This window comes from Anabrus simplex, chromosome 1 (assembly GCF_040414725.1).
Source record: "Anabrus simplex isolate iqAnaSimp1 chromosome 1, ASM4041472v1, whole genome shotgun sequence".
In the NCBI taxonomy this organism is placed as follows: domain Eukaryota; kingdom Metazoa; phylum Arthropoda; class Insecta; order Orthoptera; family Tettigoniidae; genus Anabrus; species Anabrus simplex.
The window spans coordinates 1,388,445,827-1,388,473,401 of NC_090265.1; the positions used below are offsets into that span (position 1 = coordinate 1,388,445,827).

Sequence of the window (27,575 nt, forward strand, 5' to 3'; positions counted from 1 at the left end):
AAACCTTTAATGTCCATTCCTCTACACCGTTAAGCAGCACCGGTAACTCATGCCATCTCACGACACACCAGTGAGTGACTCTCAAAGCCAATATGTTTCAGCTAATAATAATAATAATAATAATAATAATAATAATAATAATAATAATAATAATAATAATAATAATAATAATAATGTTGTACGCTTTTTAATATTAAAAAAAAATACTATTTTGAGTAACTAAATTTGTAGACTAGTCAGAACGAAACTGTTTGAATACAGAGCCTGCTGAGAAAGAAGTTAAAATTGTGTGTGTTAACCGCAGTTCATCCGCTATTGTTTTAAATTGCCACTGTTCCACATTGCCCATCATCATAGTTTCTCCCTGTGCGTCGAACTGCATAGCGGGAGACTGTTATCTTCCTGGGGACACGTGTGGTCTACCTTCCCGCAGTGGCACTAAATGCAATTCATCTTCACCTGTCATCGGAAATAATAGTGTATAGTGTTATATTTGTCAGCTGCCTCTGGAGAGTCACGGAAACCGACCTAGACACAACCAACTGCGGTACATCGTTCTTTAGTAAAAATTTATTGTACGGAATAAACGTGCCGTAGTTTAGTGATAATATCGGTGTTTATTGTAACCAGATGGGTATGATCCTAATTTTTATGACGATGTTTATACTTGAGTGATATGGGATAGTTGATGATGTAAATCGTATTAATAGTTATGTCAGGGTATTATTATTATTATTATTATTATTATTATTATTATTATTATTATTATTATTATTATTATTATCTCATTGCTATGGTTCGGATGTTTAGGACCTAAAAATCGCCAAAATGTCTTAAAAATAGCTAAATATGACCCCAAAAAATGGAAAATATGAGCAGACATATGTACTTCCAATGAATGATTTTTGTCACTGGTTCTTTTATACTAAAGACACAGTTTTATTGCACTACTTCAATTAATTTCATTACTAGTTCTTTAAACTTAATTCCACTAGTCTGTATCATAAATTCATTATCCATCATAACTGTGGTCGCTATTGAAGATAATTTAATATTGCAGTCTTACACATTTGTGATAGAGACCACATCGCTGCTCCCGAAAACCAATGAAAATCATATTAGTAACCGTAATTAAATGCGCCGATGGTCGCCAATGGCACAACATATTTAACTGAAGTAAAATATAGAAATACATACGTCTTATTCCCCATTCATCTCAGCATTTTGGTGTCTAGCAGTGTCGCCAAACTGCTGGACATTAAAACATTTATAGTACTTACTTTAACTTCGCATTCATCCTTGTAGGGAAAAATATTTTAGGAGCACTAATAACGCATCATATACTATCATGTAATGACGTTTTTTGTTTGTTCTCATTCTGACAAAGGATTTTAATTCAGGTGTATCTTACAGTGATGCAATTATAGATACATTATGTATTTATTTTCATCCGTATGTTATTACTGACTGAATAACTTAATTGCAATTCCATTGTCTTGGCATGTTATGGTGTATTTTTTCCATTACATTACATTGATTGAACAACTAGTCTCATTCACGTTTCGTGAACCACTCATAACTTATATTAGAGGATGTAGTTGGTGGAAGAAATAAAAGAGTCGCCGTTCTACCTTGATGCATCACCAGCCAAGGAGGAGCAATAGCCTTCACGTTGTCCTGTCCTCTAGCCATTTCTTATTTTATTTTGTAGCAGTCCTTCACTGTCCCTAGGTTCCAGAAATCTGGTCCTCATTTTCATCTCATAGCACATTTATGTTTTGCGTAAGGATTACAGCAGCAAGCGAGTAACTTAACCGTGAATTTCACGATATAAAAATCATTATTATTATTATGTTAGATTCGGTTTTGTTTATGATTTCATGGGAGGTGTGGAACTAAACATGCTTCAGAGGTAGTTGAAAGCAGAAGATTTTGAAGACGTTTATTTAATTCACAGAGGCTTGCAGCCGGACGCTGGAAGGCATAACAGTCGATGTATGTATGTATGTATGTATGTATGTATGTATGTATGTATGTATGCATGTATGTATGCATGTATGTATGTATGCATGGGCGCGGGGACCTGCTTCTGTGCAACAACGAAAACAGAACGGATGCATTATCGCATACATCGGCTGTGGTGACAGTGAAATCAAGACATGTACTATACCTGAGTTGTTATTTTATAAATTCGCTGGGGCCATCAAGGACCACGTTAAGTCTTCTTGCATTTGACACTGAACTTGGCCTTCTTTAGAGCCCAAATTTCCTTCGTTCTTTGTGAGTGGGCCTGCTTACGCTCCTCTGTCTAAGGGGCACCGTGTCTTCGGTTGCTCGTCTCGGTTTAGCCCGTTCGTCAATATTTTCTTGCGGAAGCGATCTCTGTTAAGGGCATCTTTTGCTGAGATATGTAGCATTTGCAGGTCTTCTTTGGTATTTCTAAACCAGCGAATTGTGGTTTTGGGATTTGAATAAAAAAAGTGAAATATCTCTTTAGTTAATTTTCTTCCGTCCATTCTTTATTATTATTATTATTATTATTATTATTATTATTATTATTATTATTATTATTATTATTATTATTATTATTATTATCATCATCTCAGTGGCAAGGCTAGTAAGAATAGTTGACAATAAAGTTAGTTCCCGTGAAATATTTTAGCACTAAAAGAGTTCTTTTGAATGTCCTAAAATTAGCTGTCGGTCTAAAACATTTCTAATGCCATCGGACTGTAACGACATAGAAGTACAACCGTATTTTAAAAGCGTGAACAAATAAATGAACAACTTTGTTCGACACATATGAATATCTGTTGTCGCTAACAGACAGTCATATATGAAGAATATTTCATCCTCATGATACTGGAATGGCGATTGAAATGATTTTTACTACCCTATCTCCTATTCAAAACATATTTTACATAAATCTTTGGGAATAACTCTGGCTGCGGCAGTGAAGGGACAATGTCTGATCGTCTGAGGCACACGTACTCGATATTTAATGGTAGAAATAATATGTAGATATTCGCTTCGTTTTGTTATTACGTTGGCATACGAATACTATTACTTGACTGACAGACACAGTTTGAGAGTCCAGCATCACGGAACGGTGGTTTGACGTCATTCAGGTGTCGAGACGAAAGAAATGCTTACAACATGTCATATCCCTGTGCCACAAACTACAGATTGAGGAAACGACGTGTAGAAAGAAGAAAAGGTACCTACATCATTTTGTTGCTGGGGCATGATCTTGGGTCTTTGCCCTTGTTCACCGGCCCTTAACATTTTCATCTAACAAGCTCAGGGTTCAGTGAGATTTACCAACCTTCACAAAGAGACAACCATCTAGACACTACTCTAATTGTAACGTGGTTGTTTGTTTTTCTTCCATACATTCTCCAACAAAGGTTCGGCGACCGCGGTACTTAGATTCTTAAATATTGTGAATATCAGCTCTTAAGGGCTGGAAACAACTGTCTTTTCATACGACTGGTTTCTCAATAACCATTCTGATCAGGTTCTTAAATTGCCAGTACATGATAATAGACCCACCGTAGAACATACTGTATTGGCGCATCTGAAAGATGTTTTAGTCACACTTCCTGGGAGATAAACATTAGGCTAGTCGTCTGTCTGCTTTTCATCATCGTAGAGGCTAGTTAGATCCTCAAATTGCACCTCCGAAGTTTACTTAATTTTAGAGAAAATGCAAAACCGTATGGCTGCACTATAATGAGAGTAGGCACTATGAGGAATGAGGTGATTTGCTGTTGCTTTCCTCATTGGGTCCGAAATCGCTATTGCAGCATGAATGTCCCTATGAGTAACACCTTTCATAGCATCCAGGCGCATCAGTCATGCTCTAAATGTCATTACTCATTACTACTCATAAATCAACAGATTCCATGCTGTCACTGCCATAAATGAAGCCGAGGCTTCAGTTAAAGCTAGATTTTGCTCAGGTCTGTGCTAAGGGACAGATGAAGAAAATACTGCATCCATCAGTAAAAACCAGCAGGCATAAACTTTGGTTGTCTGTATCTTTTGTTCTGTAATTGAATCTTAATATTCCTTTGTTACGTTTTAATTTACGTGGTTAAGAGAAAGAGGGGCCACGAACCCCAACTTCGCCACTGCTAAAGACTGAATAACCCTTGACGCAGTTATGAGCTCAAGACGGAGAATAAAATTGAGGAGACTATACTTACGCATTACGATGATGATCATATAAAAATTGTATGGGTCCATCTTGTCTTCTGAAATGATAATATTGAGGCGACTAAAGCACCTGTTCCGACATTCCGATTTGTTTCCATTTAGTAGCGAAGCAAAACTTTACTGGGCGATTTATAAGGCTGAGTTATTTTCTTCGTGTGGGCCCAGAGTGAGCCTTCAGATGTCTTTAGCGTGCCGGCATTTACGATATGATTTTTGCTCACCTTTCAAAAATAGGTTTGGCCGGGATCGAACCCATGAACCGGACGGTATACATTTTTGAAAAGAACGTCAAAGTTTTATTGGTCTACGGACAAATCTATAAAAATCCATTGCACAACATCCCTGATGGGCTTTTGCCTACCAAGCGACCGCTTTTCATCCCGAAGACCTGCAGATTACGAGGTAACACGTGGTCAGCACGACGGATCCTCTCGGTCGTTATTCTTGGCTTTCTAGACCGGGGCCGCCATCTCACCGTCAGATAGCCCCTCAATTCTAATCACGTAGGCTGAGTGGGCCTCGAACCAGCCCTCAGATGCAGGTAAAAATCCCTGTCCTGGCTGGGAATCGAACCCGGAGCCTCCGGGTAAGAGGCATGCACGCTACCCCTACACCGCAAGGCCGGCTCTCTTTTGCATGAGCGGAAAAAGTTAACCACGAAGCGTTAGCGGAATGCTTAAATTACACGACACCAAAATAGTTTACGCCGTACAAGTTGCATACATAATTTTAATCTGTTAACATAACCAAGATAATTATATAAAGTTTTGTAGAACATATTAGAATTGTTGCAATTTCTTCTTTTTACCTTCTTATGTATCATAATTGTGTCTTTTGAAGCACGTGGAGAAGGTTATGTGCAGTGCCCGAATTTTGATGACTCGAAAAATGATCAATGAAATGACCTAAAATGAGCGAAAAAATTACCCAGAAATATGAAGGAAAATATGTACAGGCTGACCAGAAATTACGTATCGATGTTGTACAAACGGGAATGTAGGTGTAATATTTGTAGTCTATGCCAATGTATTGCAGGTGTATTGTGAACGTTGTAGTTGCTGCTGGAACCGGGGCATTGACTTCATGACTACAGTTCAACCTGTGTTCTACTGTTGGAGATAGCTGAACATGCATGATGTTAACTGTGCCAGAAAGGGTAGCCAATTTGACGTGGAAGTTGCAAGGGTCGTCTTATGGTGAGATTCGGACGAAATTTGAAAGCCGATTTCATAAATCAGTTTATAAAATAGTTAAACTGGTGGTGAACAAGTTCAAGCGCACTGGGACCGTTAAGAACAAGCCCGGACATGGCCGTCCATCGACCTCTGCTGACAGAATTGGAGACATTAGGACAGCCATTGAAAATTTATGGCCGGTTCTTTTTCGCCATGGGATGATGGGGGTAATGTACCTGGATATGCTGCAAGGGTTTCTGTTACCACAGCTAGTTCAGGGTAAACGTGTTGAACACCGTCTACTTCCAGTAGGACGGAGCACCGTGCCATTATGCCCTGAAGATTCGCACAATTTTGAATTACCGGTACGTGTTTCCTGGAAGGTCGATTGGGTGCGTAGTGGACTTCCTTGTGTGGGGTTTTGTCAAGGGGCGTGTGTTCTGCCAACGCATTACTACATTGGTTGAGGTACGAAACCGAATTCGACAAGCTGCTGCAGTCATAATACCGTGAATGTTCCAGAACGTCTTTCTTGCCACAGTCGGTAGATGGGAGGTGTTTCGCGATATGAATAGTATTCATGTTGAATGTAACATGTGGTAAACCCATATCATTATAAACATTAAAATAACTATTTCAAAAAAAATCTATACTTGATTTCTGGACATTCTGTATATTTACCCAAAATATTAAATATGTGTATTGTCCAAATTACCTTTAATTCGTAATGGAGTGAATACAAATAATAAATGTAATCAAATTGTAATAATAATAATAATAATAATAATAATAATAATAATAATAATAATAATAATACCTGAGAGAATAATACTTAAAGCAAAATAACTAAATAACTAAGCATCTGTATATCGTCATTATTAGGATATTATACAATCCCTGCAAACCACTGCTCTGATGTTCTGGATAAGACGAGTTTGCCGGGACCTACATGTTGCTGAATGGTAGTTTTATGAACTGCTTTCGAATATTTCACAGAAAGGTATCTGACCATCTGCAGAGAAAAATATCTTCGCAGAATTGTGAAATATTCTTCTTTTTTAGATGGCTTTGCCTTTGGTATTCTAACACTGGAAGTGAATTACACACGAATAACTAAAACTCGTACAGTGTAAAACGAAACTAACAAGCCGCTATGAGTATGTTAGCACTCGGGCACTTCACACCTTGACGTAAATGTTTGTACCTACCACAGCGATAACACCTCCTCCTCTCATCACCACCTCCTATCTTCATTAGAAGCAATGTCTCGTCGCTCTCTAGGGATGTGAATTTCCAAAGACTACGGGTAAACGTTGTAGAAAGTTACTTTATTTCATAGTGTTCGAGCTGAGTACTGAACCTTTTGATGTTTGAGTATTCTCGCTTATTGAAAGCTTGGGGGATATTCGGATATGTTTATTACTCAACATGTATATAAAAATGGCTAAATAATAATGCAGAACAAAGAAAACTGATTTAAAAAAAAGAAATTGATGTAACGAATTGCTGAATATGACAAAATAACAAACCAGCATTTAAAAATGACCTAAAAATAAAAATCGCAAGAGTCACTTAATAAATACGCATTTCTGTAATCATGTGGGTATGAACAGGATTTATGTACAAGTTATCAATGTGTATGATGCGCCGGTTAAAAGATATGTTTTCGAAGTGCGGGCACTGGTTATGATGTATAGTAAGCCCATGAATTGTCTAGGGGAACGGAAATATTATAATGTATTTCATCGAATTGTTCATATTTTCTTCAGTACACAGGTCTCTTTAAAATTACCAAGATAAAACTATGTTGTTGTTGTTATTATTATTATTATTATTATTATTGTTTTTCTTCTTCTTCTTCTTCTTCTTCTCGTTCTTCCGCTTTTCCCACACCTGTGAAGTAGCGGTTACGACTGTGTCGCACAAGTGGATTTGGCCCTGTTTTAAGTTCGGATGTCCTGTCTGTCGCCAATGCTAGGTGGAGGGATGTAATTCTAATCACTATAGCGTGTTTCTGTGGTGGTCGGTAAGAGTGATGTGTTGTCTGAATGTGAAAAGTGTTGGACAAACACAAATACGCAGCCCTCGAGCCAGAAGAATTAACCAGATGTGATTATAATCTCTGACCCAGCCGGTAATAGAATCCAGGGCCCTCGAATCAAAGGCTTCAACGCTGACCATTCAGCCAATGAGTCGGACGTTAATGTAAAGTTACTAAATAATAATAAAGTTACTGAAATACATTCCTTTATGTTATAGTAATAAAACACTGTCACATTATAATGCTTTATCTTCTCTCTGTATTCGTGTTTGAAATTCTTCGTAATGGAGTTACATTGTGAAGGCAATGATGTAGTACAGTAGACTATGAAGTATGCGGTAAAGTTACTGTATCGCACTTGTCTGAAAATAGTATATTACGCAACGAGCCTATAATGGCATTTTTTAGGACGCGAGTATGTTTATGGAACGTGCTTAAGCGAGTTTAATGTTCATCTTGTCTTGTTACTTTATTAAATTATATATCTGTATGTGTGTACTTTATTGATAGTAATAATCCCCAAGTGCAAGACCGTGTATATACTATCTACGAATATTTTGATAAATTCTAACAACAAACAATATTTACAGCAAATAGCTCGTAACAGGATGTACATCACTGAAATAAAAATATTGATATTCATGAAACATCTTTAATAGTTTTATCAGAAATTACTACATGATCCGGCATAGTGGAATATAGTTTGAAATATATACGGCTTCGAAGTTCGAAGGATAGTGTTCTCGACTATTGCAGCAGATGGCAGGCATGATATTGACCAGGAGTGTTCCCGACTAGTTCAACACATGGCCTGCACAGAGTAACGCTGTGGTTTGGAGATATGAACCTCAAAGCAGGGCACATTAAAATACGGGTAATGGGCTCACTTTATTATAATATTAAAATTAACATTAAGAGAATTGATTTTATTTTAAATACAGATTGTTGATTCTGCAATTTGTGAAATTTATCTGGGGAATGACTCCTAATGGGGTGTTTAGAAGTTGGGTGTAGATTTATTTGAGTGCTTCAATTGCTGCCTTCAAGACTTGAGGATTGTTTCGCGTACGATGTTGACCGATATTGGATATAGTTGATCGAAAATTGATAGTTGGAATAAAACAGTACTTTAATGAATGGCAGTATTTTAATCTATGTCATTAAGATACAGTTACGTCACATATAATTAGCGTATTGTAGTATGGTCGAACAAAACTTTATTTCATAGTGGCCAGGAAAGATGGTCTACCTTTTAAACGCAAAACTGGAAAACGCATAGCTTTTGTTGTGGTAGTAGATAGAATATATTTAGGATTGGATGTCTAGTAATTGAATCATTAGGATGCTTTTGAAAATATTTCTCTTGTAAATACCTCTGAAATTTACCTGCTCTGTCAGAATTAGGTGTATTAGGTAAAATTAATTATAGTGGTGGTGGTGGTACTTTAATTAAAGTCATAAAATTTCAGGGGCACCAGTTTGACTGATTTGGTACCAGTGTTGCATTTGAGGCAACTACTTATCCTAAGGGTCGTGCTATTTCCCTATGTTAAATATTCATCTTAAAGTGTGATACAGATTTCTCCCACGCCAGTGAACTGGAGTGGAAGGATCTTGGCCGTGTTACAAGAACGTGATTGATGAATTCTGAGAAAGGCCCAAGTTAACTTGTTGAGTGATCTGATCGCAGTCACGAAGCATCTTTGCGAAATCTTTAAGTTCCAATTAACTCGACTCTTCTCAGTCCGTCTGTTGCTGACTCTTGAACTTTGTTTTATATGCATAGGGTTCAGAATGTACAACATTTGCATTACCTCACAGTTTAGCCTGCGTTTAAGGATAGCGTTCATCTTGGAGTGTATTATTATTGTGAACAAAGAAGCAATATGTTCTCAGAAGTGTTTCATATTAACTGGTATCACTTTCATCTTCCTCTGTCGTCGCTATCGTACTGTTACCTGATGTGGGTAGCTACCCTGTGAAGCTAAGAATGGGCTTGTTTCATAATCAGGTACCTAAATTGTCAAGGATACATTCAGTTAATTTTGTTTGTCTCAATTTTTTTCCAAATTTGTCAATTTAGTTAACAGTTTCATCGACTGTTCTCTGTGATAGCAGATATTCAAGAACGAATATTCAGGTGATTATGCATTGCAAGAATGAGTCACAAAAGGTCAATATTTTTAGTTCTTGCTATTAAATTAATGACTTTCCAGTGTTGTTTATCAATGTATATTGAAATCATTAGTAACACCACTCTAAATTACGGTTTGTCATAGTAGCTTCCCATTCGATTGTTCCCTGATCGATTCTCCGTCTTAACCTGAATTTAAAACGGGTCGATTCTCTGCCTTTCCACGAATGTAACACAGGGGTCGGAATCTTGGATAACAAACATTTCGCATTTTGATTCCAGAATAGTTCTGACATGGTACGTAAATTGCATTTCGTAGCTGCATCTTTCCCTACCAGTGCCCCAGTTATTTATAGAAACCACCGAGGGAATTGGCCCTGCGGTTGGGGTCGCGCAGCTGTGAGCTTTCATCCGGGAGATAGGGGGTTCGAACCCCACTGTCGGCAACCCTGAAGATGCTTTTCCGTGGTTTCTCATTTTCACACCAGGCAAATGCTGGGGCTATACCTTACTTAAGGCCATGGGCGCTTTCTTCCCATTCTTAAACCCTTCCTATCCCATCGTCACAATAAGACCTATCTTTGTCGGTGCGACGTAAAGCAGACACCACAAAAACACAGGTTATGAGATAGACTTCCACATAAATTCCGAGAATATGAACAAGATGCCCCAAGCCTCTTTCATGAAGCAAAATTTACATTACTGGCTTCTAGGTTAAATTGAAAAATCATGTACATCTTTGACTTTTTTAAAGTTTTCTAATTCCTTTGGCTCGGTGACTGGGGACTACCGAACACTGCAGTACCAACCAACATAGAAACACGCAAGAGTGACTACATCGTTGCACATAGGACTGACGTCAGGAAAGGTATCCGACCGTAAAACTGTGCCAAATCCATATCAATTGCCGACCCCGATAAAAGTGGGAATAAGCGCAAGAAGAAGAAGAAGAAGAAAATTCCTATGGTTCCTGGAGTGGGTGTTTGTGTTTGTCTTAATACACTTCTCTTCATCTACATACAACACTCCATACTACTAACCATTTCAGAAACAAGCAATAGTGAATACATCACTCCATGCATTAGGAAGAGCATATGGCACAGTAAATAGGGAAAAAGGCCAGGAAGAAGAACTAAGGAGACCACGCATCGTTGTACCGAATCGTTACGGTATTTCTGATGGCAGTAATAGGTTCACGTTTAAAATGGAATAGAGATTAGGTCAGTCTTACGGCTATTATTGTGCTGACAACTCCTCCTCGAATTTTGAATGGAATTATTTTAATAAGAAATGGTAGAATCGAAGGAATAGTTATTTTGCATGTTTTTTTGTTCTGTCCATTAGTTGTACTGTATTGACAATGTGTTACATATAATAATGATCCCAATTGTTAACTGATGACATGGTTGTTTTTTAGGTCGTTATTGTTACCTCGAATCTCCGAAAGGCGTATTTCCCTCTCTGTCGCACTTATTATTTGGGGTACAGCTGTAGTTATTTGAGAATTTCATCACCTGCCATCCTTCAGAAGATTTTCAGAGTTTTCCGTTTTCAACTTTTGCCAATTTTAGGAAGATATATTTGACCTACAGCTGTTCCTTCCTTTCTTTGTGTGCCGGGCCTAGTGGCTCAGACGGTTAAGGCTCTGGCCTTCTAACCCCAACTTGGCAGGTTCGATCCTGGCTCAGTCCGGTGGTATTTGAAGGTGCTCAAATACGACAGCCCCGTGTCGGTAGATTTACTGGCACGTAAAAGAACTCCTGCGGGACTAAATTCCGGCACCTCGGCGTCTCCGAAGACCTTAAAAAGTAGTTAGTGGGACGTAAAGCAAATAACATTATTATTATTATTATTATTATTATTATTATTATTATTATTACTTTCTTTGTGTATAACTTACTGTACTGATATACACATCTAGACAGATACCTCACTAACACACTATAGGAACATGGAGATGATAATGACGGTATCCCTCGTCCCTAAATGAAAAGGACAACTTCGAACTGGGTATTGCTTCCTGTGCTTGTTAAATTGCTATATGTCACTGTATACCGTAAATCACTCATCCTATATATCTCGTTATGTAAATTTAAAAGCCAAGCAAATTATCAACTCGTAGATTCAAATTGTGCTCTCTCTAGAAATTGAAATGAAGCAGTAATGCCAGTAAAGATCAGTTCTCATTCTTATACCTTACGTTTATTTGTTGCTTGCAGATGTCTCCAGTACGAATAGTAGCGTTCGCTCTGCTGTGTGGAGAATAGGGTGTATTCATCAATCAACCAGTGCTTGCAATTTATCTTGTTCCTTTCTTGAAGTTCGAGTGGAGAATTGCAGGCTGTTCTTTATCTCAAGATGCGCGGAGCAGTTCGATGTTGAGGGAGGATAAATTCCGTGATTCGCCCTTCGTATTTTTCCCTAGAGAAGTGCGAATGTTCCGAAAATCGAAATACTTCCACCGTGTTTTAACTCGTGCTTATGGTGCTGCAACCTTCTGAGGAACTTGGGCCATCTCACCGAAGGCTATCTGGAAGGAACTGCACGACATTAGTCTCTTTTAAAAGATCTTGCCGGATTTTATGAATGCATGGGTGAATGTGAGAATGAATAAAGTGGTACTTAGCAGTACTTAAGTATTTACATTAATTCATACTTTTATTAAGATGCACTAGATCACGTAGATCATTAGTAGCCTACTAGCTCTAGAACCAATCGTGCTTACTATGTTATAACGTACTTGTTTGTTTTTAACTTGTCAGAATCATCATTATTACCATCTGTCATATACACAGTTCACAAAAATTACAAGAACATGTTTTGTAACGTCTAGTATGTGAACATTAATTTGGTAGATGGGGTTCCAGTGGTCGTACAGCATACCTTGAGACCTTACCTACTCAGGGTATGCCAAATCGAAGTTATACTCCATCTGTAGGCGTAGCCATGCATTAAACTGTCAGGTGATCCCTCAAAACAAAGTGAATAGCGGTGCGTCCGTGTGTCGTTGTGAGGTACACAGAATACTGCGGCCATATCAGCACGTTGTACGTCAGCCAGCACTTCCCATGAGACATCTTAACGAGGTTCAAGTCACAAGGGCCGTCACTTTGATCCAGGAAAAATGGACATTTCGTCGTGTTGCTGTGGATCTCATTGTCTCTCCGTCAGTTATTCAACGCTTGTGGAATCGCTACATTGAGACAGGCCAATTCACAAGGAGGGTTGGACAAGGTCGTGGACGCATGACAACCCCACAGGACGACCGATATCTGACCATCTGTGCGTTGCGGCGTCGTTCAGCAACTGCCAGAGAACTGCAACCAGACCTCAGGAGGATCACTGGAGTCACGGTGTCTGACCAGACAGTAAGGAACAGGTTAAGAGAAGTGTCCTTACGACCCAGACGTCCTGTTCGAGTGCCCCGTTCAACGCAGCAACATCGCGCAGCTCGCCTTCTGTTTGCCCGTACCCACGTCAACTGGCGACTTCGCCAATGGAGACCTGTGTTGTTCACATACGAGTCCAGATTTCCCCTGACACACCGTGATGGACGTCAACGTGCATGGAGACGCCGTGGTGAGCAGTACATGCCAAATGTTGTCCAGGAAGGCGACCGATTCGGACAGCGTTCTGTGATTGTACGGGGTGGCATCAGTATTGATGGCCGTACGGATCTTAACGTCGTCCGTGGCAATCTTACCGCTGCGGGGTACATCGAACAGATACTGCCACAGCATGTGTTGGTTGCTGCATACGGTGTTGGCCCTGAATTCGTACTCATGCACGACAATGCCAGGGCTCATGTAGCGCGCATCACCAGAGCTATCTTGCGAGAACTGGACGTTCAAGAGATGGAATGGCCAGCAGTGAGTCCCGACCTTAATGGGATCTGATACCGCAATGTGACCTCCGTTGACTTACACGGAGCATGCCACGTAGGTGCCAAGCTGTGATAAATGCTCGTGGAGGATATACACCATATTGAAGCTCTCCAACTGTGATAAAAATCCACCCTGGAGGACTGTTATCAATATGTTTTCGCCCATATTTGGACATTTCCGTTTGTGTTCTGAAAACAAATGCGAATCCATCCATGTTCTTTTGTATACTTGAACGGTAAAGAATAAAGGTTTAGTTGGTAATATATCTGGGTGTGAAGTATTGTTTTGTGGAGCATGGCATACGTTCAAAAACATGTTCACCTATTTGTTTTGAACTGTGTAGTTACATACCAAATTTTGTCAATATGTTATCATATTCCCCCCTTTATAACTACAGATTGTATGTTAAAAGCTCCTCTTCTCCAATCACCATCATCTCATTGTCTTAATTATCATCTTAGTAATTTATAAGAAGATACCATTTAACCTATAGCAAACAATGTGGGTAAGTGCAAGAGCCTTAACTTCGCTACTTGTAAAGGCATAAATAAATACATTAATAAATAAAAAGTAATAAAAATAAATAATATATGTAGTGCGAGTGAAACGATAAAACCATAAACTCGACCACTGTCTTTTATATCGAAGTGCTGCTGAAATGTACCCAGTTCCATATCTTTCAACCAGTGTTAAAGGCTTTACAAATTTTAAGAGTATCACCTCACAAAATTATAGAGCTGGGCTTGAAAGTTTTGTGACAGTTCAGTATTTGAATGGCATTATGTTTGTATTATAAATGTAGTAAAAGTATGAATAATTTAATTTGAATGTAATTTGTAATAATACAATTATATTTCAAGCTTTGTTGAAACTCGAGGTACCTTAGCCTTTAAAAATCTGCACGCGTTCGTAGACACAACATGAAACACTGATCACATACATAGTAAAAACACGAAGATGCTACGCATCTTTGTCTTAGAACCGAAAATAAGGTAATTCAAGGAACTTCCGTATTTGACCATGGAGCGTTCTAAATATATATTGCTGTAATATTACCCTCGTCATTAATATGATACGCAAAACTCTGGTTGCCACTGGAAAAAAGTTTTTGCGTTACAAGAGGTTTGATATATTCTTTATGTTTTAATGTTTCGCTGTTTGTTTTGAATGTTTTGAATGTTTGACTCGCAGGTGCCGATACACAGTTGTTTTACAAGTACACCGTGGTTGTAATTTCAGAACAGAGTTGAAATGTGGCCTCTTGCATAAGACATTACAAAAGGAAATTTCCCAGTTAACATGGACGAAATAACGCTCCGTAATATTTGGCCTATCAGACAAGATACAAGCATGTGGCCTATTAATGTTTAACCTGTTACTCTCATTTCAAACTGGGGTATGGTGGAGACTTTATGTGAGATCACATGTGGTTAATGGATGTTTGCGTGTTCCTTCTTTTAATTTTTAATGCTTGATTTTTTCCTCCAAAATTGGTATTATGTAAACACTGTTTAATGATATCTGACTTGCACTTGTAAATTAAGGTTAAACTGATGTCGGAGAAAGAAAAGAATTCTCCATTCCATTATGTATAAAGGAATCTCTGTTGGTCAAAAACGATACTTGAAACTTAAAAACAATGTTACTTTTACTCGCCTCTTGTTTCGGTGCTGCGAGTTCGTATTGTGGTAGAGTTGGTCGATAGATAGTAGCGCTTATATGTGCTCGACCTACGTCCGTATACTGTATTATTGACAGGTTAAAGCACTCTTTTGGTACAAATTTCTAGCTCTCTGGAATTTATCAAGACCATCAGCCGTTACGTGTCCGACTCGTTGGCTGAATGGTCAGCGTACTGACCTTCGGTTCAGAGGGTCCCGGGTTCGATTCCCGGCCGGGTCGGGGATTTGAATCGCTTCGGATTAATTCTTCTGGTTCGGGGACTGGGTATTTGTGTCCGTCCCAACACTCTCCTCTTCATATTCACACAATACACTACACTACCAACCACCACAGAAACACGCAATAGTGATTACATCCCTCCATAAAGGGTTGCGTCAGGAAGGGCATCCGGCCGTAAAACAGGGCCAAATCCACATGTGCGACACAGATCGCACCCGCGACCCCACAGGTGTGGGAAAAAGCGGTAGGAAAAGAAGAAGAAGAAGAAGAAGAAGAAGAAGAAGAAGAATCAGCCGTTACGTATGGGATTCGTACATAATCACAGAAACTCTATACTTTAAACTTCTGCATATGATCACCGTTTTTTTTAAATCGTATTTTCCTAACAGTAAACAATTACTTTTGTCAGACAATTTAGGCTATATAAAATTACTCTGGCCCTTTAGTGACCTAATATAAGCACATGTTTTCATACCACTGAACAAAAGGCGTATCCAAGAGCTATTATTTTTTTAGTTGAAGATGTCAGAGACCGTTAGCTGTTCTTCAGATTGAAGTATTTCCTATTTTGTTGGTTGTGTATAAGAAAGCTCGCGGGCCGAATCGCACGTCAGGAAGGATGGGTGATTACTTGTAAGCTTTACAAAGTGCGCTCCTTTATATTGGCTCGTTGGTGCTGAACAACCACGTTACAAGTATCCCGTTACTAAGACTATTGACCCTCTCTTCATTTTGAGAACTCCGCTTTCCCGCTTGTTTAATTGAACAGAATTGTGACTCTACGTTCTATCTGTTTGAGATGGAGAACAATATTGTCATAGTCCATCTCTATGGAAGACAGTGCGTCGGCCTCTCATTGTATGAATCGGATCTGACATGTTGTTCGGAAGTACGAGACATTCTTTAGGAGAAATTAGAATCTGAAAGAATGATATTACGTGTGTTTAAGAGAAAGATACCAGAATCATAAATCACGGCATTTTGGTGTTTTGGCCAAGACATTGTAAATATATAAGATGCTGTTGCTTTTAATGTCTCCCATTTTTCTATGGATCGTAGGTTTTTAAATAATAAAATGATTTTATTACGTATAATTATTTCGCTGGTTACAGCACATCAACAAACTGGTTTACTGTTAATATACTGGAAGTTCATCTAGATTAGATAAAGCCTTTATTGTCCGTCGTGAAGTTCGGGCCCCGTCCTACACTTAAATGCATATACATTATTTTATAGTAACTGATATGAAACTGATTAAAACTTAGAATAGCGAGAACTACCTACATTGTACTATTTCGAAAATATTAACTGCATCACAATAACTCAAAGAAATGCAAGAGAAGTAAAAATACTAATAATAAAAAATATTCAATGAATTTACCAGAATATAATGACAAATTATCTTTCGAAATCTCATTACGTTTTTCGGTGAAACGTGGACACGATCTGGTAACTCCGTAGAATATATTATTTAATTTGATGCTGTTCTTTAGACGCCCAAATCCTGTACTTTTATCGTAATTCCCACTTTAAGGGTTGTTATTACGGTAAAGCAAACGATACAAAATATTCTTAATTCTCGTTTTACCATGAATTTAATGCTTTGCTGTACTCAGCCTCTGAAATACTACTTAGGGTAGAAGTCGGTTTTAATCCGACTCTCGATCATTCCAGCAGTGGTTTTAAGTACGTATGGAACCTATTACTGTTAACACCTGACTGTTAGATATATTGGCACATTAGTGTTTTACGACTTAATTTCAATATTATGTTTAGCTGAGGGAGTACGCTGCTTTCATTTTTACTTAAAATTTGTGTTAGTTCTCAACTTAAGTGTATATTTAGTAATCCGTCCAATTATAGACGTGATGTATAATTTCATTGTACATTTTAACATACATTTTCTCTGTTTGGTTCCAGGTGAGTGCATTTTATACGTCGATGTCGTACTAATAGTGGGTAAGTAAATAGCAATTTTCGATCTGAATACTTTGTAGATGATGAAGCAAATACTACAGATTGGAGCATATGCATGTATATAGTCGTGTACTGTAAGCTCTATAGAAGATTATTTCCTGTCTCGAATATATTGAAACCTACAGAATATTTTAGGTGTAGTTACTGTTTTTCTTATGGCGCGAATTTAAAGCTTCTTACTCGTGAGTTTGACATGCTATATACAATTGACGAACCTCTGAAATGTTGCAGTGAATTGGAAGGGGATTCTTTGGCATTTGTTATAAAAGCCCCTGGTTTAATCCCGTATGTCCATTTTCACATTTACAATATTCCCCATGCTCGTTCAATAGAATTGCTTCTCACCGACTCCTGTGTGGATAGAAATTAATAGCATGATTCCCCGCTCGCACCCCACTAACGATATCAGAATGGTAACAGAAATAGCTTACCTGTGATAAGTGTGGTGGCAGTAGTAGTGACAGCAAGCATGCATAGTTCAATGCCATTTATGTAACATGTCATGTACAGTCAGTATCTTAATGCCTCGGGTTACGGTTGAATGATCTATTGTATGCAAATGTAATATGTATAGTTGATTCCAACTGACAATCTAAAGTTCAGGGCTGATGATGTTGCTAACGGCACTAGCGCATTTGATGTCGGAAGAGCGCTCAGCGTGGTTCATGGACCTACTACCTTTTCCACTAGTCTCAAAAATGAATGCAAGAGTTGATCCAGAAGTTGAGAATATGTAATCAAAATCAAACGGACGAGTTTCTTAGTCTTGTCATCCACATGTATGCATCATCTTCCACTACTTCCTAGAGCCATAGAAATATATGTACTGCAGTGACGGTATATTCTTTAGAACAAGAAAACAAACCCCATGCTGCTATAGCCCTGATGGGCCTTGACTTACTAAGCAACCGCTGCTCAGCCGTAAGTCCTATAGATTACGAGGTGACACATGGCCAGCCGACGAATCCTCTTGCTCTCTACAGAGTCACCGTCTCACATCAGATAGTTCCTCATTATTATAATCACCAACGCTTGAATGTTGATTACCTGATAAATGCTGAAAAATGACCTGTAAAATAAACTTAAAATCCTCAAAAATTTACTGAATAAGAGCGAGAAAATGACCCAAAAATATGAAGGAAAATATATATATTTACCCAAAATAGCAAATATTTAACTCGAAATGAAGTGAATAAAATTAATACGCGTCTTCAGAATAATACAAATAATAATAATAATACAGAAACATCTGAGAAAATAATATTTCAATCCTAAAATGCAATTATTACAAGCAAAGCAACTGAGAATCTACAAGTCATCCATTGATTCTGGTGATTCTGGATACCTCGTGTTGTCGCGACCCACATATAGCCGAATGGTAAATCTTTTATCTGTTACCCCCTTCACCTCATATATTTCTCAGAAACTATTTGATTCGCCGAATTTTGACAGCTAAAGCTTTTTTTTAACATTCTAAATATAACTTACACTGTGTAAAACGAAACTAACCAGCTGCGTGTATGTTAGTACTAGGTCACTTCAACAACCTGACTGAAATGTGAATTTGTTCCTACTACATTCATAATAGCTCCCATTCTCATCGCAAGCCCATCCAGATTAGAAACAATGTATCGTCGCTCTCCAGGGATGTGGATTTCCAACTAGTTCGGATAAGAGTTGTAGAAAGTTACTTTATTTCACAGATTTCGAACTGAGTTCTGACCCTATTGATGTTTGAGTATTCTCGTTCATTGTTGCTCGGATGACATTCAGGTATGTTGATTGCCCAATTTAAATGCATAAAAATCACTAAATAATAATGCAGAGAAAGAAAAATGACTAAGAAACAAGAATTTAACGTAACGAATTGCTGAAAATGACAAGATAGTGAGTCAAACTTCAAAAAACGAAAACTAAAAGTTGTTATTGTTGTTGTTTGAGTCATCAATCCATAGACATTGTATGCAGCCCTCCATGCCACCCTGTCTTCTGCCAATCTTTTCATTTCTACGTAACTACATATGCTCTTATCTGCTTGTAATATTCATACAGATCTACCCCTACCGTTCTTACCTCCTACTCTAAACCAAATGAACAAGTGTCTTGAGATATCTCCTATCATTCTCTCTTCTCGTCAAATTTAGCCAAATCGATCTCTCACCAAATCCTTTCTTTTCATTCGTGATTTGATCTATCAATCTCACCTTCAGCATTCTTCTGTAACATTACATTTCCAAAGCTTCTATTCTGAGCTATTTATCGTCCATGTTTCACTTCCATACATGCCACGCTCCATACGAAACTCTTCAAAAACATCTTTCAAATTCCTATATCATTGTTCGAAGTGAGCAAATTTATTTCCTTAAAGGCCTTCCTTGCTTGCGCTAGTTTCCACTTTATGTCGTCCTTACTTGTGCGATCGTTAGTTATTTTATTACCCAAGTAACAATATTCATATACTTCCTTTAAGACTATTTCCTAATGTAATATTTCCTGCATCACCTGACTTCGTTCGACTGCACTCCATTACGTTTGTTTTGGATTTATTTATTTTCATCTCGTACTTCTTCCCCAAGACTCTGTCCATACCATTCAGCAATTTCTCCAGATAACAATATCATTGGCAAACCTGAGGGTTTTGATTTTCTCTCCTCGGATTGTGATTCACTTTCCAAATTCCTCTTGGATTTCCTTTACCGCATGTTCTATATAAACATTGGGGGACAAAATGTGGCCTTGCCTCACTCCTTTCTGAATTGCTGCTTCTTTTTCAAATCCCTCAATTTTTATCACTGCAGACTGATTTGTATACAGATTGCAGTTAATTCTTTGTTCTCGGTATCTGATCCCGATCACCTTCAGAGTCCCAAATAGCTAGATCCAATCAATATTTTCTAGCTCTACGAACGCCACGAACGTGAGTTTGTTGTTCTTAATCCGGTCCTCTAAGATCAGATGTGAAATCAGGATTGCTTCACGTGTTGTTAAATTTCTTCTGAAGCCAAATTGATCTTCTCCCAAGTCACTTTCAACTTGCCTTTCCACATATTTGTAAACAATACGTGTTAAAATTTTGCAGGCGTGAGATACTAAACTAATGGTGTGGTAGTTTCCACATTTGTCAGCACCGGCTTCCTTGGGAGTAGGTATAACTACAGTCCGCCGAAAATCGGCTGGCACTTCTCCTGTATCGTATATCTTACACACTAAATGGAATAACCTCGCCATGCTGGTTTCTCCTAAAGCAGTCACTAATTCAGAGGGAATGTCATAAATTCCAGGTGCCTTGTTCCTATTTAGATCTCTCAAAGCTCTCTCGAGTTCTGACCTCGAAATTGGGTCTAATACCATTTAATCAGCATCAACAGCCTCTTCCAGCCTGTTCCAGGGCCATTACTTCTTTACCTTGATACAACTGTTGGATATGTTTCTGGCATCTTTCTGCTTGTCTTCTTTCCCTTGAGCTCTTAATATTCGTACACCTAGTTTTCCTTTCTCCAAAGGGTTCCTTGATCTGTATGCAGAATACCTTCAATCAATCAATCAATCAATCAATCAATCAATCAATCAATCAATCAATACTGATCTGCATTTAGGGCACTCGCCCAGGTGGCAGATTTCCTATCTGTTAATTTCCTAGCCTTCCTTGGACCATACAACAACATCCTCGCACTTCTCGTTCAGACATTCTTCCTTCCCTGCCCTGCACTTTGTATTCACTTCATTCTTTAATCGCCTGTATTCTTTTCTGCTCTTCTCATTTTTATTTATTTTTAATATATATACTGCATTCTTGTACTTTCTTCGTTCATGAATCAGGTCTAGTATCTCTTGAGTTATCCACTGATTCTTAGTCGATCTTTCCTTTCTTCCTAACCTTTCTTCCGCAGCTCTACTGATCTCATTCTTCACGACTGCCCGTTCTTTCTCCATTGTGTTTCCTTCAGCCTTTTTATTTAGTACTTGTGCAACATGTTCTTTCAAACAATCCCTCACACTTTTTTCTTTCAACTTGTCTAGATGCAATTTCCTTGTATTCCTTCCTTTCTTCAATTTATTCAACTTCAGACATTTCATGACCAAGTTGTGTTCAGAGTCCACGTCTGCTCTTGGGGAATGTCCTGCAATCCAACACCTGATTTTTGAATCTGCCAAATCATAATGAAGTTTGTTTGATACCTTCCAGTGTCTCCAGGTTACGTCCACATACACAGCTGTCGTTTTTTTATGTTTGAACCAATTATTACTCGTGGCTAAGACTAAATTATGATCGGTGCAGAGTTCAACCAGCTGACTTCCTCTTTTATTCCTCTGTCCCAATCCGAATTCTCGTACTATATTGCCTTGTCTTCCTTGGCCTACCAGTACTTTCTAGTCTCCTATCATAATTAGATTCTCGTCACATTTTACATATTGTAAACATCTTCTGTTCTTCATATATTCTTTCGATTTCTTCATCATCCGCTGAACTAATAGGAATAGACCTGCACTGTTTTGGTGGGCATGGGTTTGGTGTCTATCTTGACGACAATAATTCTTTCACTATGCTGGTCGTAGTAGCTTATCCGCTGTCCTATTTCCTTATTCATTATTAAACCAACTCCTGCATTTCTCCTGTTCGATTTCGTGTTGATAATTCTGTAGTCGCCTGACCAAAAATGCTGCTCTTCTTGCCAACGTACCTCACGTATACCCACTACATCTAACTTTAGCCTATCCATCTCCCTTTTCAGATTATTTAGCCTACCACAACGATTCAAACTTCTACCATTCCACACCCCGACACACAGAATGTCAGTATTCATCTTCCCGGTGATTGCCCCCTTTGTGTAGTCCCCCACCCGGAGATCCGAATGGAGGACTGTTTTACCTCCGGAATATTTTACCCGGGAGGAAGCCATCATCAGTGCATCATTCATACAGAGAGAGCTGCATGTCCTCGGAAGTTAGTTACAGCTGTAGTTTCCCGTTGCTTTCAGCCGTGTAGCAGTATCAATACTGCTGAGCCACGTTTAGTACTATTACAAGGCTACATCAGTCACTCTTGCAACCCTTGAAGATTTCGAAAGGCTTCTACCTCCCTTTCGATGAACCTTTCGTTAATCTGGTCTTTCGGTAGATACCTATCCGATATGGTTGCACCTACGGCTCAACTATCTGCTTCATTGGGAGGCACAAGCCTCCAAGGTCATTTGGTTTGCAGGGGAGGAACATAAAAGTGCAAATGGCAACAACAACAACAACAACAAAACAAGGCTTAATCAATAAATTTGCATTTCTGTAATCAGGGGACCATGATCAGGATTTATATATACGTTAGCATTGTGTAAAAAGCACCAGTTGAAAGATGACATGCCATCAAAATCCGGGCCCTGTGGTGAGCACGTAGGCTGAGTAAGCCCCAAACTATCTTTCAGATCCTGATTGAGAATCCAACGCGGGGCATCTGAGTGAGAAGCATGCACGCTACGCTTAGACCGCAGTGCCGGCTTATATTCTGTAGTGTGTAGGATATGTATACAGTTGCGGATTACTTTTGCTGAAATTATTACTTATAATAGCTTTGATTATGCAAACGGCGTCCAGAAAATACCACTAACTTCTGTAACACGGTACAGAGTGGCTATATGATCGTTTTTCTAAAGTTTAACAAAGTTTAACAATAATAAAGTTAGTCTTTTGTCCCAAGGACCTGCCGGTATATCTACCGACACGAGGTTGGCGTATTTTAGCCCCTTCAGCTACCGCCAGACTGAGCCGGGATGGAATCCGCCAAGTTGACCTCGAAAGACCAGAGATTCTGCCTTCTGGGCTACTCAGCCCACCATGTTTCTAAAAGACTATGGCGCAGTGTTGGAACGTCAGAGTGGCTTCATGGTGTTAGAAGCTGGAAAGAATATTCTGTTTATCATAAACCACGAGGACTGGGATGGGAGGTAGGTACAGGTTGGAAGGTATTGGCTGTTATAATAGGCCCGTGTGTGAAATAGCGCGTTGCCGTCTCCTTAGACCGTTATCAGATAAAGAGGCTTTTAATATATGTGAATTAATAATAATAATAATAATAATAATAATAATAATAATAATAATGAAACGTTCTTATTTAGAATTTCTTTCTTCGGTCTGCTTGTTTGTAGAGAAACGAGATAAGGGTTGGACAAACATACATTCGTCAAATGTAATAACACTAATCGCTGTCTTCCTCTGACTTCACTGCCATATCTTCAGCATGCAGTACCTAATAACTACGCTTTATATTTAAATCTTTATAATTCATGTAGTGAAGACTATAGTAAAATAAAACATGGCTCGTTACTCAGTTTTCTCTCCGGTATGCACCAATGATACACATCATTTAATTCAATAGGTCTTTTAGGAAGAAAAATAATCTCGAAAGTTCTTTACTTTTTCTCTTAGGGGGATTATATCAAGCAGCTTCACGCTAGACTTGCTGCGATAGTTACTTACCCACATAGCAGTAGGATGAGATCTTTATTAAGTCGCTTTCAGAACGTCTTTATGATGGCCTTGTGTTGCTCCGCCGCGCGCTGTTCACATTAAAAACCTGCATGGGTGACTAACCATTGATAGGCACACATTATCACCACCAGTTTTTAGGTGTAACTGCAAATAATCCGTATGTACGATGCATATTTTCTGCAACATAGAGTTAGAAACTGTGGAATTAATGCCCTCTCCTACTGCTTTGTTTTCGTGTCTATTGGTTTTACGCTTCGAATTTCAGAGAGGAAATAGTTGTTTTACTTCAGGTTTGGTCAGGGTTTATATTATGTATGGTCCTTTTGTGGTGAAACTTAGAACGGAACAGCTTCGTGATTTAATTATCGCACAAAGAGGAATTCTGAATGTAATGATACAATTAACAGCGGCACATAGCCCGGTTCTTTCGGTACATTTTTTCGATTTGTTTTACTTTCTTGTATCTGAAGTGTGACACCATTGCTACTGGTAAAGTAGTGTATGCTTGGAAATGGTACCTTGCCTTACTTAGTGAAGTTCAACACTAAATGTCCAACGTTTTCACTGTTTAGTTACGGTCAGTATTACTCTGATACTGGAACCAACCTTCCTTGGATTTACACATGAACTACAGAGGTAGGCAGGGCGACCCGACAGTACCCTTAATGTCTCTCAGTCAGTTTAGGGGATATTATTCGACTAATTCGTATTTCAAAAATTAGTTGATTGTGAGGCTAATTGAATGCTACCCAAACTATGCTTTCTTGACCAGAATTAATCAGAACTGGAAAGAAATAATTAAATATCAGTTGTCAATCGAATGGTCTCGGTTTCGAGTTCTAAAGGCTGGTGATAAATCGTTCCAGATACTAAGTATACATGATTAGGAGGTAATTGCGTCGTTTCTAATCAGAATGATTGGAGTAGGTTTCAATTTAGTTCTGAAAGACTACACCTCTTGAAATGGTAAAGATTAGATTTTGCATTTGCACGTTATTCGGTCACTGTTACATTCATATGACTGACAATATGAGTTGAAAGCGAGAGATATCATAACAGTTTTTGAAAGATTTGATGATAATATTGTTTTAAAAACCTTCGTAAGTGAGGAATGCATTTACAAAATAAACTACTCTTTGTCCTAGATACTGATCGGTGCCTGTTTATAACCTGTGACGTGCTGTAATAGTTTACTGACCCATTTTAGGTTAAGACAAGGAGTTCTCGTTTACTGCAGTACAATTTTACTCGATGAAGCTCATGGTCACTTTCTTATGTGTATAGTAAGTTGGTGTAATATATAATTAGCGAGAAAGACTGTGGAACTTAGTTCTATTCGTTGCGAGTTATGCTTCTTTTCAGAAGCGTACCAGTGCCTGACTCTACTTTAGACCAATGGTACAGTGCTTTTGGCAAGCAAGAGCATGTTGATATGGGAAATGATTGCCTATGTTATCCTTACCTGGTAAGGTGTCTGCGTGAGAGCTGAAGAGCACGCACAGCCCCGTCTCGTAGTTGACGGCCCTGCACGAGTCGTTGGCCTGGCATGCCTCAAGGCAATCTGTGAGCATGAGAGTGCCAGGGAGGGAATCGAGCAGGTCCTCCGGCGCCGAGTAGACGAAGCCCGTCACCAATTCGAAGCCAATCATTTCTGGGTCACAGTCCTCCAGACTGGCTGCTGTGGGTGATGGTTCGTCGCTGTAGTCCGATATCGTGCTCATTTCGTCCTGGGAGAGTGCACCTCCCAACAGGGAGACGAACAGCAGGGTCAGCCAGAGTGGACGACCACTACACTTGGTTCCCATGACGTGTGGTGTTGCTTCTCTGAAAATAGAACAAGAAATGCCATTAGACATAAAAAAAAATTGGCAGAAGGCATTTTATGGGGTCAAACCCGTCAAACAATTAATGTTTTATACCGGAATAGTTGTTTTACTTCAGGTTTGGTCAGGGTTTGTATTATATACGGTATTTATGTGTTCTTCCTCGCATATAGATAGGTGGAATGGAAACACTTTTGTGGTGAAAGTTTGAAGAGCGGAACAGCTTCGTGATTTAATTATCGCACAAAGAGGAATTCCGAATGTAATGATACAATTAACAGCGGCACACAGCGGAACTGAGCCTCTGGCTGCCACGTTTCATCAAGAACTTCACACGACCTTGACAAGTGTTTCCTAAAGGAGGAACGTCCACTAGACGGGCGGCACTTTTCACCGGCTAGTTTCCGTCATTTGTCAGTAGCTACACAATGGCGACCAGAGGACTAACTAATGGTACGTCTTTGTTACAAGCAGCGCGGTCCGTGCCTCTCGAGTGAAGAATGGTCGTAATGCCCAAGTGATGGATGGTCAGATTATATTCAACTTGAGTGAGCACTCAGCACAGTACAGACGCGATTAATTGGAAGAAGTTACTAGAGGTTAATTGCTGTTACTTCTGCGACGCTCATGCACACACAGTTCATTTCGTACTATTCCGCAAGTTCGTGGTATTGTAATGAGGAATTCCATTGAGCGATATTCTGCACATTTAGTGCTTAGTCCACTACGTTGCAGCAGTTTACGGAAACCTTTGAGACAGTCTCATGTTATCCCTGATTAGCATATGACTCAATACAATGAGTCTAGAAGACAAACTGAAAGTTGCCATGGTTTATTTCCTTCCAGCGTGTTGATAGCGCGATGGCAGCAATGCCGGAATACATACTGGATTAGTTTGGGGTTTGGGCCGATGACCTTCGATGTTAGGCCCCTTAAAAACAAGCATCATCAAGCAAGAAAGTTTGGGGTTTCGAAACCTGAAAATTGTCTTTTCAAACATAAATATAATTAAATAATCTACTCCACAAGGTTGATGAAAAGATGTGAAATTAAAATATTTATATATTGAAATTCTTTTTTTAAAACTATACACGATTCGTTGCTGAACAGAAGCATGATCACGCTTGCGTCTGGTTTTGTTTCCGGATGTTTCTTGCCAGCTAAAACATTTTTATCGCTAACTGCTGTCTAGTTGAGTCCCACAATTCTGAGAATGGAATCTACACTTAGGAGGTGCACATTGTTCAAGCTTGTGGTTAGAATGCTAGAGAATTCACAGGTTTAATAAGTTGCGTGGATTTGGGGAAACACGTGGGCTCATTTGTAAAAAATTGGCAAACATAATCAACTTGAATTTACGTATATTAGACTTCCTTTATCTTATTCAATAAACAGCATGTCAGAAGAAGTATGTATAGAGTACAGCGTTGGGAACTGAATAACACTGAAGATAGTTTTGAGTGTATTAAACTTTGAGTCGAACTCCGTACAAAATGCTTTTTTTTATTCAATTTATTGACACAATTTAATAATTTTGTTTATGGTACTTTTATGATATTGATAAACTGCCATTTTTTCCCATTGCTATACAAATTGTAATTAAGTCGAGTTATCTGAAATGTTCATTAGAACAATGATGGACTGTGGACATGCAGTCTTAACGTGTACATTTGGTTTTCATTCTGAGTGTCCAAAGAATACTTTGAAATTGAATATAATATCTTCTTGCTTTGAGGGGCATCGTCACTAGCTTCACTCCTAGGTGGCTGGGGCTCGAATACCGGCCAGAGCATGTGGAACTTCTGAAATAGAAAGTTACGTCCTTGTGGTACGGATTCCGCCTAATATTGGAGATCCCGTGACCATGACCACAACACCAACAGTCATATAAAACTACAAGCTTACTTGCTTTTTATCTTCCCATTTTTAAATTCACTGGAT

At 38.8% G+C, this 27,575-nt stretch overlaps 1 protein-coding gene across 2 annotated transcripts in view; it reads right to left on the reverse strand.

The window, feature by feature from the left end:
• Positions 1 to 27,575, reverse strand: part of LOC136878933 (uncharacterized) — a 241,985-nt gene that overhangs the window by 91,460 nt on the left and 122,950 nt on the right. For both annotated transcript variants that reach the window (XM_067152562.2, XM_068229018.1), the window contains exon 2: positions 25,274 to 25,635. In XM_067152562.2, the coding sequence (XP_067008663.2) occupies positions 25,274 to 25,616 (343 nt within the window). In that variant the 5' untranslated portion in view covers positions 25,617 to 25,635. The remainder of the gene's footprint in view (positions 1 to 25,273; positions 25,636 to 27,575) is intronic.